General features: G+C 44.6%; 1 protein-coding gene across 1 annotated transcript in view; it reads left to right on the forward strand.

Annotated features, from left to right (window-relative positions):
• Positions 1-22,376, forward strand: part of ANO4 (anoctamin 4) — a 202,647-nt gene that overhangs the window by 54,749 nt on the left and 125,522 nt on the right. The window contains exon 6 of the mRNA XM_022600027.3: positions 7,357-7,488. Coding sequence (XP_022455735.2) covers positions 7,357-7,488 — 132 coding nt within the window. The remainder of the gene's footprint in view (positions 1-7,356; positions 7,489-22,376) is intronic.

A 22,376-nucleotide genomic window follows, 5' to 3' on the forward strand; every position in this document is an offset into this window, starting at 1 on the left:
GGAGGAAAGCAGAGGAGGCTGTGACCACGTGACTCGTCATACGTACTCCACGTGCATAGAAGGGAGGCTGGGAGTGAGTAAGAGCTGGGGAAATCCTTGTTTCTGGAACTGGAAGAACAGCTTACTAAATACTAATTTTTGGCCTGAAAAAGTTGATGCTACTTCCTTAGTAGAGAATGGACTTGAGGACATGGGGAGGGGGAAGGGTAAGCTGGGACGAAGTGAGAGAGTGGCATGGACATATATACACTACCAAACGTAAAATGGATAGCTAGTGGGAAGCAGCCGCATAGCACAGGGAGATCAGCTCTGTTTTGTGACCACCTAGAGGGGTGGCAGGGAGATGCAAGAGGGAGGGGATATGGGGATATATGTATCTGTATAGCTGATTCACTTTGTTTTAAAGCAGAAACGAACACACCATTGTAAAGCAATTATACTCCAATAAAGATGTTAAAAAAAAAAGTTGATACTACTTAAGTGCACACATTACAACTGTAGAAAAATCTAGGCCTTAGGAGGCACCGGAAGACTCTGGGTCAAAATAAAGGGGAAAAAAGTCCGAACTATGGTTTTATGACACACTGATTCAGAATGACCTCTTAAGCTTTACTGCTTACCACAGAGGATTAAATCTGGGACATCAGTTTGGAGGTATAACTTATTGAAGCCCAGTGTCTGGTGCAAATTTTTAAGTGCAGTTTGTCGAAAATTTTGTATCTACTTTAACTCTTCACTTCACCTCAGAACAGCCTGATTTAGTTGATGAATAGTGTGTGTCTCTTTGTAGCCAGGGATGACATTACAGATTGAAGGGCACATCTATAACTTGTTATCCTAGTTGTACATCAGTAGTAAAATATTGACTTCCAGTATTCTAAAGTTCTCATGTCATGCTACGTATGGATATTTAATTGAGCTTTTAGTTTCATTCTTACAAACAATATTTCACTTCATTAATCTGTGAAAGCACCCTTGAAACAAACCTACCTCCTTTCAGGATAAGAGAAATGAATTAGAAATTGTGAAGTTTCTGAGCAGGCAGAAAAATAGAGCGCCATTTCACAAGTATCTTTATTTATGAAAGGTCACCTGACATCATAAAGCACACTCATGTAATTCAGATATGTATTTCTGGAGTAAATGCTCTTTTCATTCACATACTTGGTCTATTAAAGGCTGCTTCAACACTTACCTTTGGGCAGACTTACAGGTATTACAAATTACCTATCCAGTCAGGAAAGGAAATTTATCATCGTTCTTCTGCCTTGCTATTATTATTTTTTTGCCTTCACCAAATCGTACAAATATAATCTGCAGAAGATATGCTTACAAAGTAATAAATCTGTTGACTGTGGGTGGCTTGTAGCTGCAGTCTCATTACTACTCATTCTTTTTGCCTCCACGCCCCCATGCACATCCTGCCTGATGCTCTCCTTTGCGATGCTTGGCAGAATGAATGCTGGTCCCTACTGCATTATACACTCGGTGCCATCGTAATCTTATCCGATGAGTATACAGGCAGCATGACAAAATGGCTTGGATGTTTCCATCCTCGTCTTAAACAAATTAACATACGTAAATGTTCCAAACCCTTTGGACTCTTCTAAGCTGTGCCCCAGTTAGCAGCCTCGTGACCTAAAAGAATGGCAGTAGCTTCCCAAGATCCCTAACTATCCAAGGAGAGGCTGCAAATACAGGGTACTTGGCTCCGAGAAGAGGAAAAAGAAATACAAGCCTCCTGTTGTCTGTTATCCATCCAGGAGGGCTTCGTTTCCTGCAACATAAGCCTGTGTACGGTGCCTCCATTAAATTAAAAAAAAACCAAAACACTCATCTCTAGGTGCTCTCTGGGCATATGATCTCTGAAAATGTAATCTAACTGTTCGAAACCTAATGCTATTATTATAATATTCTGGTCTGGGGAAAAGCGGGTGTCTCTGAAGTAGCCTGTTTCATTTAATTCAGCCTAATTAAGTTGTCATCAGTACAAACTCCCTCCTGGGTTGTTAGTGGCTCCAGGGAAAGGCCCTTGTTTTCTGCTTCTTCAGGGTACACCCTCAGCATCCAGGTTGGGACTCTGTGCACAGCCAGTGGTTTATAAAAGCCTGCACACAGGTTAGCCTGTTAGGGGTGAAGTCCTTTGCGTGTGGCCTTTTCTGTAATTATCACCACTCCTGAAGGTGGGTAAGATTGTCTCCCCTTTACAACTGAGGTCAAGTTGTTTTAACAAGGACCTTCCCGAGGCACATTTCCAAGGCACACCCTGGAAAGGCACAGCCTGGAAGAAGCGGCAGGTCTGTGCCCATTTGTCTGTGCTTGTGCTGTGCCAGCAGCTCTTTCCAGCTATGCAGAACCTCACCTGTCATGAGCCGGCATTTGGTCCAGGACCCCGAACTTACCACCAGAACAACTTTCTTAAGAAAGTAACTCACCTTTTAGTCTAGATATTACCTTGACCGGTCAAGGTCACAGATGCCCAAGTGGTTGATCCATCTTTATTGAGGTGCCTGTGCCGTGTGTGAGGCAGCTTTTGCTCAGTACGTGGCAGAAATGGAACAGAGTGGCAGTGTATCCAACCAAAGTCAGTGCTCCATCGCTGAGCTGATGTTCCCTCTTTTCCCCGTCAGAGGAGGTTTTACTAAGTATCAGCCCTACTCCTATGTTGAAGAGACAGATGGGGTGCTTCCTGGTTAGTTGGTTTCTTGACTTTTACAGGCCTAAGTAAATTTCAGGATTGCCCGTTTAGGGATGTTTGTGAGACATGGAAGCACAGACCTCAATATACAAGGGAGAATCATAGCTCTTGAACGTCTGTTGAGAACTCGGTTAATAAAAGTTCATTGCCATCGTCATTTTCTTCATCCTAGAAACCGCTACTTAATTGAGCATTTTGTCCATCCAAGGCATTGTGCGAACACTTATGCATTATCCTTACCACTTCCTTAGGTGATGGGTATATTAGCTCAGAGGAGTTTAGTCCCTTCCCCAGCATGGCACTCACCATTTTCGTTCTGGGCAATGAGGATGTGAATCCACTTCCAGCTGACTCCAGAGTCGTCATTCTATATGAAAGGTTATCCACTGTGCCTCTTGAAAAGGAAAGCTCTTTTTTTGACCCCAGCATGCAGGATCTTCGTTCCCCAGCCAGAGATAGAACCCACACCCCCTGCAGTGGAAGCGCAGAGTTTTAACCACTGGACCGCCAGAGACATCCCTAAAAGGAAAACTCTTTATTAACTCAAGTTTGCTTAAAATGGTAGAGCCAAGATATTATTGCTGAAGTCACCACCATGTATTGAGAAAGCATCTGATTTTTCGTCTTAGAGATGAGGATGCTAAGGCCCCGTGAGGATAAAAGGGATAAAAGGCTTGTCCCAGGCATCCAGCTTAAGTCTCATGCTTTCCAACCTGGTGGCTTTTGCACTATGTGTCTTTCCTTTGCAAGGTGAAAGGGGATCCTCACTGATGTCTGAGTGGCACAGTTTGGGGACAGGAGTGGGTTTGTGGAAGAGTGACCATTCGTCATCCTGCCACGGAGGGACAGACCCCTTGTTCCCCGAGCCACCTACCTGGGAGGTGGGGGCAACGTGTAGAACGTCAGTCTCAGCCCACGGGGGCCCCACCTACCTGGGAGGTAGGGGCAACGTGTAGAACGTCAGTCTCAGCCCACGGGGGCCTGGCTGGCCAAGGTCAGGTCTCAAGGGGAAGATGGGCCCAGGACTGGAGAGGTGTGTCAGTCTCCCATTGCTGTTACAGTACATTCCCGCGCTTAGCGGTATAGAACAACACAAATTTATTATCTCAGTTCTTCAAGTCACAAGTCTGGGCTGGGGGAGGTTTCAACTGGTTTCTCTGCTTGGGGTCTCACAGGCCGAAATCATGGCGTCAGCCAGCCGGGCTCTTCTTTGCAGGCGCTGGGGAAGAATTGGCTTCCAGGCTCAGCCAGGTGGCTGGCACAGTTCAGGGCCATGCAGTCGTAGCACTGGGGTCTCCGTTTCCCGACTGGCTGTTAACCAAAGGTCTTTCTCAGCTTCTAGAGGCTGCCTACACTCCCTGGCTCCTGCCCCCCTTCATCTTCAAAGCCAGCTGTGGCCGGTTGAATCCTTCTCATGCTTTGAATCTCTCTGACCTCCCTTTTGCCTCATCTCTCCTGTCCCCAGCCAGAGAAAGTTCTCTGCTATTAAATGGCTTCGTGATTAAATGGGTCCCCCTGAGTAATCCAGGGTGCTCTCCTTAATTTAAGGCCCATCACCTTACACCTGCAAAGTCCCTTTGCCATGTCACACAACATATTTACAGGTTCCGGGATTAGGGTGCAGAAATCTTTGGGGGGCCTTTCTGCCAACCAGAAGAGGACACAAACTGCTGGTCACATCTGAACATTTTTTTCTGTCCATTGTGACCACACAGCCTGGACTGGCATGTGTGGAGGGACCGAGACAGCCCATGCTTTGTCTTCCTGTTTCTTCTCAGGCTGCCCCGATGAAGACCGGTTCACACCCTCCACCCCCAGGTAGTGTCTCAGGGAGCTTGTGTTTAAGATATCTTTTGAATATCTTTCTTCTACCATAGTGTTTCAAAAGCCCACTTCCTCTCCTTTCCATCCCTTTTACATTAGCCTGCATGGTCCTCAAGGAGTTATTAATAACGCTGCTCTCTGCCTAGCAGCTTCTCCAAAGCATTTCATGCACGTCCTCTTTTCTAAGCCTCCTGGCAACGCTGTGAGGTCAATAAGGTGATGATGATCGTAATGACCCCATTTTAAAACCCTTGAAAAATAAAGCTCAGAAAAGTGAGTGATTTGTGGGAGGTCACACAGCTGATAAGCAACAGAGCCAGGATTTAGGCATTCCAAGGACAAATCCCAGCTCCTTTCCGCCATGCCAAGCAGCCTCCCCTCACTTCCTTCCCCGCCCCCCCCATTTTTCAATGAACTAATCGCTTTCATACTCCGTTCCCTCTCTCCACCATCTCCACATTTCACTTAAATTGTGGTGCCACAAGCTGGTTGCCGAAAGCTACCATTTCGTTCCCGTGGAGTATTTATGCCTGAATTTTTACAGCTTTGTTTTTATCCACACTGAGCACTGTACCCATCTGGATTTAATTCATAGTCATTGCACGCAGAGCCCGGATTCTGTGAGAATGCGAATTTTGCAAAGTGTAATCCGATTAGTGCTGCCGACTGGAGAGAGGTGGGAGGTGAAAGCTCTATTACGGAAAACCTCTGGGCCAAAGTCTTCTTTCGTGAACAACTTTTAAGGCAATCAGATGAAATAAAGCCAAGAGCCACAGGGAAGGCAACCAGCGTAACCTAGGAAGTCTAATTTAAGGACTATATCATTGAACTTGGACGAGTGATAGATGCTGGTGAAGTATAATTAACCTTTTGAATTGAAAGGCAGAAGGACAAAAATGTTAAGAGGCAAACTGTTGCTCAAATTCTTGTCTTTGGGAAAAAAGAAAAGATAGTGATGATAGTCAGTGTTCACTGTGCACCAGACACCGTTCTGGAGACATTGTGTACGTATTGATCAGTTAATCATCACAGCCCTATGGATTGAGCATCATTATCATGCCCATTTTACAGATAAGGAAATTGAGACATGGCAAAGTTAAATAACTTGCCCAAGGTCACACTGCTAATAATTAGAGCCAGGGCTTGAATCTGGGCACTCCAGCCTCAGAGTTCATGTTCTCAACCACTGTGTCATATCACCTCTCTGAAGCTTATCATCTCACTGTATTTTAAGTGTCTTTAAAGAGATGATGGGGGAATGGGGTGGACTTGAAGGATGAAGGAGATGGGAACTTTTTCCCTTTCTTCAGTCTTTGGGCCATTCTAATCTATTATTCTTTTCTGGGTACATGACCCTGAGTAGGGTCTTTACTTCTGTGTGTGTATATATGGTGGGGACAGGTCCTCTTGGAGATGAGGGTCTTAAAGAAGCCGGAGGATTCTTTCCAGTTTGAACTTTCAGGGACTCTGGAAAAAGGACAGCCACCACCAGGCAGAGTGGGGGGTTGTGGTGAGGCTGGAACAATGCTGAGGATAAAAGGTGGTAGAAGAGAAGTTTACTGTTATTTTTCATTTTGGAGTTGATTGGTTATATAAAAAATAATCCCTTCAGCTGAGAGTTTCACGGAAAAGGATAAATTGCCATGTAAATGATTTTAATTGGGAAAAGAAACAAAACATACCCAAATTCCATATGTTTTCAGTTAATGGACTTAGAAGACATTTAAAGATTTTCATCCCCAGCGAAATGTGTCCCTTGAATAGCCCCTAAGTGAAGATTCCCATCATCAACTACTTTGATGGGGGTGATCTTTAAAATCAAGAGTGCAGAATCTGCAATCTGGTTCTGGCTTTATTCACTGGCTGGGTAATCACCCCGGCCGTGGGTCTCTTTTGTGATGTGTAAAACGCGAATGCTACCTGTTCAGTCTGCTTCACAGAGATGCTATTTGATGTGTGCCCTTGGAGAAAAAACATTTCAGGGGTACAGATACCTGAGGTAGCATAATCATTTAAAAGTCTGCTGTGGTATTTGCTCCCTCTAATGGTTGGCTGTGAGTGGGTGAGAATGTGGTCACTTGGAAGCCAGATGTTTCCATCAGCAGAAATCAGAGGGAACAGGGAGGTAGCCAGGGGGGAAACCATGGCTCGAAAACCACGTTGGAGACAGTGTCATTTCCCTTGGCTTGGTATCATCGTGTGCCCTGGCCAGAGTGACACACGTGTGTCATGATGCCCCAGCACCCTGAGAACTTTCATGTCTCAGCTTGAAAAGAGACATGAAAGTTAAACAGCATGCCATCTGCTGAGAGGCTGCTTGGGGAAGGTGTGAGGGGCAGGAAGCAAATCGTGCCATTGGGCTCTCTGTGTACGGTCCATCCCCTGGGATGCACTGTCACCCCTCGCTCAAAGCTAACTATAGCTACAGCTCTTCCCAGACCTCAGATGGGGAGATTTTCCAAGCGCACAATGAGTTTCTGGAATCTGCAGGATGGACAAAGTTAAGGTCTCAGCTGCTTTGCTTAAGGGACTGTCCACTTCCTTTCCAGAGCCTTCCAGCCTTGTTCTGTTCCTTGGTCACTCACTGGCATGTGTAGACATATGACTCACAGCTGTGATGTCATGGACAATCATATCAAAGCCCCTTGGTGAAATCCCAAGAACACTGAGTCTCGGCTCTCTTCTTTCTGTCTGTTGAGTGGGAGTGTCGTGAGTGCAGTGAGCATGCCTGCAGTGTGTGGGTCATATTTACGGCTCTGTGGAGACTTCCCTCCCGTGTTTTGGGGCAATGCTGACGTGCTGTACCCTTTGGTCTTGCCTTTCATGTACCACAGGATCGATAAACAAATAAGCAGTTTTCGGAGATGGTTACCTAAGAAGCCAATGAGGCTGGACAAGGAGACACTGCCAGACCTGGAGGAGAATGACTGCTACACTGCCCCTTTCAGCCAGCAAAGGATCCACCAGTGAGTGTTTCCCGTGAAAGCCCTTGTCTTACTAAGGACACGCAGCTGTGGTAGAGCCCTCTCTGCGCGTCTTTGATTCCTTGGCCCGTGGAAGGAACAGCGTAGTGCCCTTCTCCCCTGACAGTCCTGTGAGTGTTCATATCCCTTTTATATTAGTCAGGGTAAGCAAACTGCTCTAACAGACAATCCCCACGTCTCAGCGACTTAACACAATTGAACGCTCGTTCGTGTGTGTGTTGGTGAACCACCTTCTGCGTGGTGATTCAGAGACCCAGACTTCTGTCTTGTGGCTTCGCCAAAGCCCAGTGCTTGGAGCCCCCTGAAGGCTCATCTGCCTTAAGCCAGCAGGTAAGGAAGCTGGTCTACACCTTGCCCTATTGAAAAGAGGGATTGTTGAGTTAAAAAAAAAACAAAAAAACTCAGTTCACCTTTCAGCTCCCCTTTCTTTAACAACTCACCGAGTTGCCCCAGGAAAAGCCACAAAACCTAGCAGCCGGCTTCCTGGCTCATCTGTCAGTCTCTGAACAGTGATTTGTCACTTTTTACATGTGTGGTTGGGGGAGGGAGGTTAGACAAGTAATTGAGTATTTGAGGAATTGTGAAAGTGATAAAGAATTAACTCTGAAGCTTCTGATTTGACAAGAAATCATGGCCGGATGGCAGGGTCGGTGGTAGGAGAGAAAACCATGCCAAAGACTATAAACAACCAGGCAAAGACAGCCTCTTAAAAGGAGGATAAATCAAGTCAGCCTGGCCTTGATCCCAGCCAGGCTTCAGGAATTCCTGGCTCTCCCTGTTCCAGCCATATAACAAGAGCCTCAGTAAAAATGACTTGCCTGAAGGGAAGAAAAGGGGTGACAGATTTTTTAAAAAATAGGTTGCCAACTTTGACAAAAAAATAAACCAAATGGCAGTTGCAGGGAATGCAAGCTGGGGGCACATTTCAGCAACAGAAAATCAGTTAAAGCCTGTGGGCTTCTAGAGGGCGAAGGAGAGAAGAAAAATCAAAGAATAGATGCTCTGCATCAAAACGTATAATGCACGGGAAACAACTCCATTAAACTACTGAAATAGCCAAACTTTGGATCCCCACAGGTTGGATTGATGCCAAACAAGCCCCATTATGTGAATGTTTAAAAGGGTTATTGAAGAAGACGTGAAACTCAGAGCCCAGCCTCAAAATCCTAGTTAAATCCTCCATGGGAAATAAGAACTGAGCGAGATTTCATGTTAAGTCAGAGATCAGGACCTAGCATGTTTTCTGAAAAGAAAAAGACAGATGAAAGCTGATGTGTTCCCACTCTTAATTTAAACCCTCACTGTGCCTGTGTTGTTCATCTTGAAGTTTCTTACACAAGTGGTTGTTTGTCTTTAAATCCTCCCGGAGTAGAGTCTGGTTTACGTGCAGGTTTTCACTTTGCTTCTTACCTGCTTGAGAGAGTGCCTGGCACAGTGTAGGAGGGTCTCAAAAATTTTAGATGGATGGATGGGTGGAAGAATCAATGAAATATATGTTGTGTGCCTGGGGTTTGTTTTACTTCAAAGGGACACAGGTAAATGGAAGAGGAAGATTTCCTACTCATTTTCATGCTGGTTATGTTTCCTAATGTTCTGGCTTTAGAACAAAGTTTCTCAGGAGGGTTCTCAAAATCTGAAGCACCTGGGCACCCATCAGGATCTTGAGGGACTAGAACTGAGAATCATACCTTTACAGGTATTTTAAACTATATAATAAATGAGAGATGATAGCATGTGGGATGGCGGCATTCAGCCATCTCTCACATATATTTGAGAAGCTTTTTTGACATGTTTTGGTATTCACTCACTGAATTATTGATTCATTCAGCGGTCACTAATTTGATGCCTGCTTCTTGCCAGACACCGTCTTGGTACAGGGGATATAAAGATAAATTAGACACAGCCTTGACCTTACCTAGTAAATAGATCATTTTATTTTACTTTAAATTTTGTTGGAGTCTAGTTGATTTACAATGTTGTGTTAGTTTCAGGTGTACAGCATAGTGATGCAGTTACACATATATTCATTCTTTTTCAGATTCTTTTCCTATATAGGTTATTACAGAATATTGAGGAGAGTTCCCTGTGCTATGCAGTAGGTCCTTGTTGGTTATCTGTTTTATATACAGTAGTGTGTATATATTAATCCCAAGCTCCTGATTTATCCCTCCCCCACCCCCCTTTCCCCTTTGGCAACCATAAGTTTGTTTTCAAAATGCATGAGTCTGTTTCTGTTTTGTAAATAAGTTCATTCATATCATTTTTAAAACTAGGTTCCCCTAATTTTATGATATGAGTGATACCATATGATACTTGTCTTTCTCTGTCTGACTTACTTCACTTAGTATGATCATCTCTAGGTCCATCCGTGTTGCCGCCAATGGCACTATTTTGTTCTTTTTATGGCTGAGGAATATTCTTCTTTATCCATTCCTCTGAGAGTACACCATTTTAAATAATTGTAGACAGTATGTTGGGTGTGACTTAAAAGAGGGAGTGCTCCATCCTCCAGATTTGGAAGGAGGTTGGTAAGAGATGAGGGTGGGTCACAAGAAGAAAATGCTTGAGATGGGTCTTGAAGGATGACAGTTGTCCAGGTAGGTAAGGGAGAAGCACATCCTAAAAAGAGAGAATAACATATGTATAAAAGTATAAAGAGGGCTTCTCTGGTGGCGCAGTGGTTGAGAGTCCGCCTGCCGATGCAGGGGACGCGGGTCCGTGCCCCGGTCCGGGAAGATCCCACATGTTGCGGAGCGGCTGGGCCCGTGAGCCATGGCCGCTGAGCCTGCGCGTCCGGAGCCTGTGCTCCGCAGCGGGAGAGGCCCCAGCAGTGAGAGGCCCGTGTACTGCGAAAGAAAAGAAAAAAAAGAAAGATGCACGACTAATCATGTCACTTCACCCAGTTTAAAAACCTTAGAACAAATATGAAAATTATTGAGAATGACCTACAAGGCCTTGAATGACCTGGCCATGCTGCCAACTCCTCTCCAGCCTTATCTGCCTTCACTGCCTTCCACCCCTCACTTCTTATGATCCAGACACATACAGCCTCCCTCAGTTCTTTGGATGTACTCTGCCTCAGGACATTTGCACATGATGTTTCCTTTCCTAGCATTCTCTTCCCGTTCCTTCCCCCCTTCCCCAAGTTTATTCTTATTCATCCTTCAAAAGTCAGCTCCAGAGACTTCCCTGGGAAGCCTTCCTCCCATCCTTCCAAAGACCAGGTCTCTTTGCTTTAGCAGAATGTTTCACATGTAACATTTTTCATATAGTAGATTTTATAATTATTTGGGTGTTATATGATTAACGCCTAACTCTCCAGGTAAACTTTGAACTCCATGGAGGCATAGGCCATGTCTGTTTCTGCTCACAATTATATCTCCAATACTTAACACAATGCTTAGCGTACAGTAAGTGGATGCTTCATACTTGTCTGTTAAATGAAGTAAGGATAAAAGTAATAAAGATAACATGGAATAATCATAATTTTTTGAACTGCATTGTACGAAAGAATTCAGACTTGAGACTCAAAACACAAATAGCCTAGCTTTCTAGTTCCTAGTTAGTTCAAACAAATACCCGTGTTGGGAAGCAATAAAAGCAAACCTGTGGGTACACATCTTTATATAAATCAACGTATAGTGCTGTCGGTCATTTTATATGGTTCACCGAAGGTGGTCCTACAGATGGGAAAACTTTATTAGATGCCAGATACTATTTTAAAGACTTTAATCCTCACAGCAACCTGATGGGAGAGGAGGTATTATTATCACCATTCAACAGAGGAAGAAATCAAGGCACAAAGAGGTTAAGGAACCTGCAGTAGGTTACACAGCTAGACTAGTCCACCTGCCTGAACAACCCCCAAGTATCAGTGGTTTAACTCTGTAGAAGCCCGTCTGTTGTCCACATCATGGCCTAGTGCAGGTCACCACATGGAGGGAGGTGCATTGTCCCTTCTCCATACAGACCTTCGGGTACCCAGGCTACTTCTGTCTGGTGACCCTGCCATCCCCTGAATCCCTTCCATCTGGTTTACCGAAGCGGGGGAAAAGAGAGAGGAGTGATTTTGTAGGAAGTTTTATGGGCCAGTTTTAGAAGTGGGGTACAGCACTTTTGCCCACATTTCATGGGCCAGAGCTCATCAGGTAGCGACCCCTAACTCGAGGGATGCTAACATAAATACCTGTGTGCCCAGGAGGAAAAGGGAAATAGGTTTGCTGAATAACTAGACAGTGATGGATCAGGAATTCAGATTCAGACAGAGAGGCACTAGGTCCCACACTGTTCAACATCGTGCTCTGCTGCAGGATGTCTCAACCTCGGCACTTTGATATTTTGGGCTGAATAACTCTTCTGTGGGGGCCTGTCCTGTGCATTGCAGGGTGGTTCATAGTATCCATGGCTTCTATCCATCAGATGCTAATAGCAATTTCCTGCCTCTCCCCTTAGTTGTGAAAATCAAAAATGTCTCCAGACAGTGGCACGTTTTCCCTTGTGGTGGTTGGTAGGGTGAATACAAGATCCCACCCCCTCCCTCCTTGAGAACTGTCTCTCTACTGTCTTTTATCACATGACACCCTTCAGGCAGGCCCACCCACTCTCTGAGATAAATTAAGCTCCGGTTGAAGCTGATGGCTGTGACGGACAAGTCCATTCAGGAATTAATTTCTTCCTCTTCTCCTCCTTACCTGTGAGTGTTGGCCTTCTTCAGTAGCACTGCCCTTCATTCTTAAAATGGCATCAGCAGTAATACCCTTGAGGCAATTATTTTCTAAGGTCGATACTCATAATAAAGCTTTTTCTGCTGGGAGACAGAGAAAAGGAAATGTGCGAAAAAGAGTCATGTCCTTTTTTATAATATACATATACGGTGTATTCTTTCAAGAAATAGATCAATTCTAAAATGCCTTTCAGAAAAATATTTGTGTAAGGTACAGAGAAAAATGTTCCTTCCTGCAATTGAAAATTTCTATCATTACCATTATTTTATTTTGATGAAAATCCATAAAAAGTGAGGTGAAATTAAATACTGATCACTTCCTAATGGAAGAATCTGAAATGTTTGTTTGTTGTGTGTGCATGTGTTTAAATCAATATTCCTTCATTCACATGCTCCACGCCTGTTGTTGTTCTGGGGGCTTGGGAATCAACAGTGAATAAATAGGCCGAGATTCCTGCCCTCCTGGAGCTTCCATTTTAGCTGGAGGTGACCAACGTTAAGTTATAAACCAGTGGGTCTCAATCAGGGGAGTGATTTGGCAACGTCTGGAAACATTTTTGGTGATCCCAACCTAGGGTGAGGGCTGCTACTGGTATCTAAGGGGTGGTATGGTATCTAAGGGGTGCTACTGATATCTAAGGGGTGCTACTGGTATCTAAGGGCAGGGATGCTGCTTGACATCCTTCAGTACTCGGCAGCCCCACAACAAAGAATTATCCAGCCCTGGAGGTCACTAGTGCTGACGTAAAACTTTTTTGGAGTCTAGTTGATTTACAGTGTTGTGTTAGTTTCACGTGTACAGCATAGTGATTCAGTTATACATATACATATACTTGGAATGGAATTTCCTCACTTGCCTTTCTCCCCCTGCTAGACTGAGCCACTGAGTGCAGGAACCGTGTGCCTGGCGGCCAGCGGCACCCGGGGCTCGAGCGTAGGACCAAAAGAAAAGGAGAGGAATCAGCAGAGTTGGCATTCTTGCCATCCCTGGAGGACAGAGCCTGGGCTCTGGAGTCAAGTTCGCTCATCTCCTAAAGCCAGGACACCCAGAGGAAGGGTTGAAAAACATAAAGAGTATGTCATAAAACATAAACATAAAACATCAAGAGTCAGTGGTGGTCTCCATGTTCAGCTTGAAACTACCCCTGGCTTTTGCTGATTTACTTTTTGTCTCAATTCTGCTGAATGACCATTTTTCCTCTCCGTTAAATTCTGATGTCAGGACTAATGCCTGACCCCAAGATATTTAACTCATGCCTCAGACATTTTAATTTCATGTGTCATGTGCATATATGAAAAGGACAGTATAAAAAGACCACTTGACATGAAATTGGCTTACATGCCTTTTTTCCCCCTCTAGACATTGAGCTAGGAAATCATGTAAAAGTCTAGGGAGTAACAGAATGGCACATCTCTTGGTGCCCAAGAAAGCACTAACCATGGAAATCTGGGTGCTGGGCCAGCAAGGGCTGGTAAGGACAGGAGAAAGTTGCTGAAGGGGATGGGGCGTAGAAGTTTCTCTGTAACTCACCCCCCCCCCCCGCCTTTTTTTTAACATCTTTATTGGAGTATAATTGCTTTACAATGGTGTGTTAGTTGCTGCTGTATAACAAAGTGAATCAGCTATACATATACATATATCCCCATGTCTCTTCCCTCTTGCGTCTCCCTCCCTCCCACCCTCCCTGTCCCACCCCTCTAGGTGGTCACAAAGCACCGAACTGATCTCCCTGTGCTATACGACTGCTTCCCACTAGCTATATATTTTACGTTTGGTAGTGTATATATGTCCATGCCACTCTCTCACTTGGTCCCAGCTTACCCTTCCCCCTCCCCGTGTCCTCAAGTCCATTCTCTACGTCTGCGTCTTTATTCCTGTCCTGCCCCTAGGTTCGTCAGAACCGGGTTTTTTTTGTTTTTTTTTAGATTCCATATATATGTGTTAGTATACGGTATTTGTTTTTCTCTTTCTTACTTCACTCTGTATGACAGACTCTAGGTCCATCCACCTCACTACAAATAACTCAATTTCATTTATTTTTATGGCTGAGTAATATTCCATTGTATATATGTGTCACATCTTTATCCACTCAACTGTTGATGGACACTTAGATGTAATCCCCCTTTGATTACATAATCACTTGAACCTTCCTGTCAACCGAATAGGCCAGCAGACCATGGCAGTGAGGTGTGGACAAGAGTGGTCAGCCAAACGGCAGTCTTCAAGTAGTAGCAGTAGCCATTGCAAGATAAGGGTGACAAGCGCCCACTGTTAAAAAACAATCGTGTGTTCCAGAATTATAATGTAGATGCATTACAACTCTGAGGGTACAGGCAGTGTGATGAAGGTCAGAGAGACTAAGTGGCTTGCTCAAGGTCACTCCAGTCAATGGCAGACAAGTGAACAGGAGAGAAGTGTGTTTTCTCCACAGTGCTGCCACCTCAGGTATGTGCCACATGAACGGGGCCAAAGTACATAGAGTTTTTCAGTTTTACACTAGCGCGAGCCTATAAATATAAAAATATTGGATCGCCTTTGGAGTTTATTGTTGAAGCATTTGAGGTGGGGTAAAGAGAGAAAGAAAATAAAATGGTAAAATATAAGTAAATATTCAAGCCAAGGAAAATATCTTTTAGAGTAGGCATTCAAGTTTGGGGAAAAAAAAAAGGCTCAGATTTGCAGACCTTGATGGCCTATATATCTGTAATGGTTGACAAATAAGCCAATAAATTGGGCCCTAAGCCTAGTGGGCAGAGCAGAGGGAGAAATCTGCTTAGCAATCCCTCAGAGAAGTAGTGCATTTCCTAGCATTTTCCTAGCAGCTGCAAGAAATAAAGTTCTTGCACAGGGAAGGAGGGCTCTGAGTGAAGTGTCCTCAGCAACGTCCTAGAGTAAACTCCTGCTAGGGCTTCTCCAGGGACTGTTTCTGGCAGGCCCCTCAGTGTGGTTCTGGAGAATTAATTGCTCACGGCCATAACCTTCTGTAGGAGTTTAGGCACGTCTTCAGCAGAAGGCTACAGTCTACCCTAAACTAACCTCATTGTAAATCTCTGTTGTTTGAACTACACTCTACAAAAATTAAAGTTGAGAACTTATTAAAAAGCAAATAGCCTCACATTCCGTTTGAACATATATTCATGCTTGAGAAGCAGTAAAAGCAAACCTATGGGTAGGCATGTTTATAAGCCAATGCAGGATGCCGTTTGGTCGTTTTATGTGGTGTTGCCAGAGTGGGGCCCACAGGCTGTTTACCAGCCGTGATTGTATGGGCACCTGAAATTTGATCCCACAGAGGACTCTCCTGCACTAGCCACCTGAGGGGCCCAAGGTTGTCATCATTAGGGACAGTCATTTTATTGAAGAATTATAGTTCAGGAGACCCCTCTCAAACTCAATTTCCGAGAAGGCAGTTCAACACAACAGTAGGGAGTTTACTGAAGGAATAATGACATCTCATATTTATATGGTGCTTACTAGGTTCCAAGTACTTCACAGTTACAAATTCATTAGCCCTGTGAATAAGGTATAGCCATTATCCCCATTTTTATAGAGGAGGAAACGGAGGCACAGAGAAGTGAAGTAACTTGCCCAAGGTTACACAGTTGGTAAGTGGCAGGGCTTGGATTCTCAGGTCCCATACTCTGGCTCCAGTCTTATCCTCTTAACATTGTGTATTATGTATTTGTGGCTGCTGTAAAATATTACATAAATTCCACGGCTTAAAACAGCACAAATTGTTTTATGGTTCTATAGGTTAGAAGTCCAACATGGGTCTCACTGGGCTAAAATCAAGATGTGGAAGGGCTGCATTCTTTTCTAGAGGCTCTAGGAGAGAATCTGTTTCCTTTGCCTTTAACAGCTTCTAGAGACTGCTGCATTCCTTGGCCTCACGGCCCCGTCTTTCATCTTCAAAGCCAGCAACAGTCCTTCTCACATCACTTTATTTCACTCCTTGCCTCTGTCCTTACACCTCCTTCTCTGACGCTTCTGCCTTTCTCTTCCATCTTTAAGGGCCCTTGTAATTACACTGGCCCCACCTGGATAATCCAGGCTAATCTCCCTGTTTTGTTTTGTTTTGTTTTGTTTTTGCGCAGGCCTCTCACTGTTGTGGCCTCTCCCGTTGCGGAGCACAGGCTCCGGAAGCGCAGGCTCAGCGGCCACGGCTCACGGGCCCAGCCGCTCCGCGGCATGTGGGATCTTCCTGGACCGGGGCACGAACCCGTGTCCCCTGCATCGGCAGGCGGACTCTCAACCACTGCGCCACCAGGGAAGCCCCCTAATCTCCCTGTTTTAAAGGCAGCTGATTAGCAACCTTAATTCCCTTTTGCTACGTAGCTTAACATGATCACATGTTCTAGGAATCAGGATGTGGACATCTTAGGGGACTGTTATCCTGCCTGTAGCTCAGCTATGTGAATGTGCCAATCTGTAAAGCCCCAAGGATCTAGAACAGGTAAGTTTTGATGGGGGAAAGAAGGAAGAAAGGAAGGGCTGGAGGGTTTGGGCAGTAGGATTTGGAGACATTAAATGAAATGACATGTAAAATACTTAGCCTGGTACCTGGCCCATGGTAAAGCACTCAGTAATTGATAGCTATTATTATTTTTATTATTAATACTAACAGTGCTAGTAGTTTGTATTCCTACTACTATGAACCAGGAGTACAGTGAGAATCCTTGGGAGAATCTCTAAAGACTTGCAGTTGGTGTATAAAGGGAAGGTTTGAGGTACGAACAGTGATTTTTGCAATGGTGACTATCTGACCCGAACTGGAATAGCATTACTTTTTTTTTTTTTTTTTAGCATTACTTTTAAACTAAATTCTACTCAATGTTCCAGATATGGACTGAATGTTTGTGTCCCCCAAAATATACACGTTGAAATCTAATCCCCAAGGCGATGGTATTAGGAGGTGGGACCTTTGGGAGGTGATTAGGTCATGATGCCCCAGTGAAGGGGATTTGTGCCCTTCAGAGATCTAGCTCACCATCTTTCCACCAGGTGGGGATACAGTGAGAAGTCTACAACCGGCAAGGTGGGCCCTCACTGGAACTTGGTCATGCTAGCATCCTGATCTCAGATTTCCAGCCTCTGGAGATAAATTTCAGTTGTTTGTAAGCCACCCAGTCTATGGTAGTTTGTTATAGCAGCCCTGGACTAAGCCAGGCTGTATTACCATTTCACGTTTATTTATCAGTAACATGTGCATATTTGTTTTCTAAACCCTCTCAGCCTAGCTATCTAAAGATACTGATTTTTCTAGCGTGTGCCTTTTACTGTATTTTCTTTTCAGCATTTGGAGGTTTTGTGTTGTTTTCATTGATCTGAAATCTTGAGAGAGTCCTTTAGGCAGAGAGAGACTGAGATTGATTTCAGTAGGATTAATGTTCTTTTAGCGCCCCCATGACTTACAGCCGTCTCGGAGCGCTTGTTGTATAACAGACACGTATTCTGCATTAGTCTCCTCAATGTGCAGGTTGCTGGTATTGATCCATAGAGTCAGGGGAAACAGATCTTTCCTGGAAAGTTTTAAACTGAGATGAAAGTGAAACAAGCTGCATAGCCTGAGATTTGTGCTTCTTGATGACGTGGCTCCTTTTAGGTAGCACATAACTTAGTGACTCCAGTTTTAAGGCACAAAGGGAGTGCCTAGTCATGTGGGAAAAGTGTACCTTTGGGTGTCTGGAGATCCAGTGGTTAGTTAGCTGTGTTCTCTTAGTATTTGTGGAACCAACTTTGGATAATCCCTTAGAACTCTTTTATTGCCATTTATCCATCTGTAAGTAGTTCTTTAACGTTTATCAACTTATTCATTTAACAAATGTGAGAGGTCCGCGTACCGCAAAAAAAATGAAATAAAAAAGACCTGGAAGTGGGCTTGGCGCTTTGGGGGCGGGCTCCGGTGGGCACATGCCCTTGGCCTTGCCGACAGCTCACCTCATGAGGAGCAGGCAGCTGGGGGAGGCCCACTTCTGAGCCCTGTGAGGTCCTGGGCCTGGGCAAGGTACTTCTTACCTCTAAGAGTGGCACTAAGGAGGGGATCGAAGTTAAACCTGTGGCCTTTGGGAAGAGTGCTTTATTCAAATGACGGCTGATTCAGGACCATGTCTTAGAAGTGTCTTTATCCTTGGGGGTACGCCCCATTCTTCTCATTTCCCACTTTGCTCACAACACCCACACCATCAGTTTTGTGTTTCCCACTCCTGACTTAATGCTATCACCACTGCACGATGATCACCTTCCTCACCGTCCGCCATCACCACCAAATCCTTTTGATCCTAGTTCCTCCTTTCTGACCTCACTGCTACTGCCTTGGTTGAACTGGCCACCACCTCTTGGGTGAACAGTTATAAGTCTCCTCGCTCCCTCTGTCTCTCCCCACTCCCCGGTCTGCTCACCACACTCATGTCACAGGTCATTGGCCAGGCTCTGGTCACCAGCCCATACAGCAATTTGAACAATTCCCTTCCTCCGGAATCCACAGTCCACAGATTGGCTAGCAGAGCCTGGGCCGGATTCCTCCCTTTCCTCAGCTCCTTAGACAGGCACCCTCGGCAGGGAATTCCATGCACTGCCCCACGTGGCAGCATTGCTTCCTTGCTCAAGAGCTTTCAAAGATTCCCTACGTCCTTTGAGATCAAGTTCAAACTCCTTCGCATGGCACCTAAAGCAGCTTCCCCAGCTTCTCCCCTCCCACCTAGCCTCCCGGGCTGGACAGGCTGGATGATCCTACGACATGGCAGCGGGGGTTACCCGAATGCCTCGTGACCGATGCTCCCTCTTCCTGAGGTGGGCTCTCATTCTGCTCATTGCCTGGTGAAAGCCTTTTCTTCCCCCAGGAGCTAGTCCAGATACCGCTGTCTTTACAAGACCTCTTATGTCTCATGCAGACGGCATTAGAATTCTGGGCCCATTAGCCTTTGTAAATGTTGTGATGATGGCACTGATTATATACAATTATTTGTTTCCATCCATGTCTGTGTGTGGCACAAAGCTCAACGCAGCAGCCAAAAGTAATTAGAAGGCAGCTCCAGCCTTTACTTGAGTTTCTCAAAGGACACGAAGAGAAGCCGAGTACGTGGTCCTCAGAAACTACTACTCATTCTCCTTCCTTCATACCGTCCTGTACTCAGGTGTTGCCCTTTTTCTCCCCCGACAAACCCATTCCTCCTTCACCCCAGCCTGCACAGTTTTTCTTTCGTCTTCCTTTATTGTTCCTCTCCTCCTCACAAGCCTCACTGCTCTCTCCCATCGCTTTCTTATGAGGACTGACATAGCTTCTCCACCAGGGGAAAAAAAAAAAATCCATCCTTTTCAGGAGAGGGTAAATTAGACCGTAAATTACAGGATTGTCTTTGTTGGGTTAGAGACTGTGCCAGTCAGATTATGGTACATTCTGCTGCAGTAACAAACAACCCTCAAATCTCAGCGTCTGGCTTATTTCTTGCTCACCTAACACATTAGCTGTGGGCCAACTGGGGCTCTTCTTCACAGGTCTCCTTTCTTATGAGATCTTGCCTGAAGAAGCGACCTGTGCCTAAGGCACGCATTCTCTCTCTCTCTTTTTAATTGAAGTAGAGTTGACTTACAATGTTATGTTAATTTCTGCTGTACAGCAAAGTGACTCAGTTATACATACATATACATTCTTTTTTATATTCTCTTCCATTATGGTTTTTCTCAGGATATTGAATATAGTTCTCCATACTATATAGTAGGACTTTGTTGTTTATCCATTCTACAATATATATATAATAGTTTGCATCTACTAATCCCAAACTCCCAGCCCATCCCTCCCCCCCCCTTGGCAACCACAAGTCTGTTCTCCATGTTTGTGAGTCTGTTTCTGTTTCGTAGATAGGTTCATTTGTGTCATGTTTTAGATTCCACGTATAAGTGATATCGTATGGAATTTGTCTTGCTCTTTCTGACTTAACTTCACTTGGTAGGTAAGGCATGCATTCTCATGGCAGAAAAAAAAGGTAATTGTCGAGCCACACGATGGCTCTTAAAATTTCTGCTCATATTTCATCTGCCAAACAAGTCTCACAGCCAAGCGTGGTAATAGGGAGAGGAATTATACTTCTCCCCAGGGAAGGGGGCTGTAGGCCCTTGATAATGGGTAGGGATATATAATCCTCACAAAGAGCAACCTTTTTTTTCCAATTAGGAAAAATAATGCAATTTACCTAGGAATAATAATAATAATGCAATTTACCTAGGAATAATAATAATAATGCAATTTACCTAGGAATAATAATAATAATGCAATTTACCTAGGAATAATAATAATAATGCAATTTACCTAGGAATAACCCACGTTAGTATTTTTTTTTGTCCCATCCCATTTATATAACACAGTAGTCTGTGAGCTCTTTCAGGGCTCAGATGATGTCTTATGCTGTTTTGTTTTGTTTTGTTTTAGAAACCTTTTAGTTTTTTAGGAGAGGAAGTTTCCATGAAAGTTAGCAAAGATTTGGGCAGAAGAGAGAGAAACTCTGGGGGACAGAAATCAGACATGGGATTGGAAGTTTTCAAAATTCAACTTCATAGACCATCTTTTTTTTTTCTCTTTTTTTTATTGAAGTATAGTTGATTTACAGTATTATATTTCATGTGTGCAGAATAGTGATCCAGTATTTTGCAGATTATACTTCATTAAAAGTTATTCCAAGATCATGGCTGTAATTCCCAGTGCTATCCAGTGGTACATCCTTGTTGTTTATCGATTTTATGCCTAGTATACCATGGTGGTATTTCTTTCAGATTAACAAACAGGACAGGTAGATGTCTGCTTATGTGGTATGTGATTTCTAAGAGAAGGAGTCAGCCTCTTCCCCTGCCCTGTTTCTTTGTCTACCGTCCTGTATCACTCAGGCTCCATTCAGGAAAACTGAAACTCAGCAGTTATTTTAACAGAGGTTAAGGCGGGGAATTGATTAGGTGGATATCAGAGAACTAACATATCACCCAGGGAGCACTGAGGCCACACAGAAAATAACTTCAGGAAGTGAAGCAGCTACTGCTCCAAGGGCCAGAGGAACAGAAGGAAGAGGGTGAGGTTTTCGGAACCTTTAGAAGCTCAGAGGAGGAGCCCTGGAGCTGAGCCCTATACTTCTGAGGAGATGTTGCCCTGGCTAGTACCTCTGGGGTATGGGACAATGCAGTGAGTCTAGTTTGGGGTATTTTTTAAAAGATGAAAACTGGGACCATTTGCCACGATGAGGTTGAAGAATCACTGCTGGGGTGACATCGACAAGGAGAACAGGCAAACAGGAAAGACCGAGTCCCCTTGCCTCCATTTTTTTCCCCTTCCAGTGCCCCCTACTGGCAGAACATATCAGAGAGCCAGATGCAAAGTAGAATTGTCGTTGGCAGGGTCCCTGCTCCAGCGCATACAGAATATAGAAGAGGGAAGCTAAGAGATAACTTAGTAAGCAGTACACTCCCTAATCCCTGGAATTTTACAGTATGAACTTTAATCCTTTGGCTAAAGTCATCCGCAGTTAAAATAAAAAATGTCCCTGGGAAAAGTGAAATTTTTTTTTTGCGGTACTCGGGCCTCTCACTGTTGTGGCCTCTCCCGTTGCGGAGCACAGGCTCCGGACGCGCAGGCTCAGCGGCCATGGCTCACGGGCCCAGCCGCTCCGCGGCACGCAGGATCTTCCCGGACCGGGGCATGAACCCGCGTCCCCTGCATCGGCAGGCGGACTCTCAACCGCTGCGCCACCAGGGAAGCCCGGAAAAGTGAAATTTTTAATGTTATTTTTCCTTTATATCCCATTATGAATAAGTTTATCAGATCTTTTCTAGAGAGTTAAAAACAAGGGGAGGAAGGAAGAGCCCTAGAGGGAGTACTGTTGCTGTAGCAGGAAAAGATAGAGGTTCCCACTAAGATGGTAGAGGGGGGAAAAATGGTCAAAAAAGAAAAAAAAAAGACAGGGATTAAGGAAGGTAAATTTTTACCAAATTCCAAATTTTGTAGATGCTTGACGTAATTTCTAGGTCTTTGCTGATCACAACAACCAAAATAAACTGCAGGAAAGTAGACAGATCTGTTCCTTTGGTCAGCACTCGGACCTACTCAGCTCCAGTAAGGGAATATAAAAACAAGATCTGTGACCAAGACCAGACTAAGACAATAGC

Source organism: Delphinapterus leucas, chromosome 11, assembly GCF_059928025.1.
Source record: "Delphinapterus leucas isolate spDelLeu-1000000601 "Yukka" chromosome 11, BTC_Dleu_Yukka2, whole genome shotgun sequence".
NCBI lineage: Eukaryota > Metazoa > Chordata > Mammalia > Artiodactyla > Monodontidae > Delphinapterus > Delphinapterus leucas.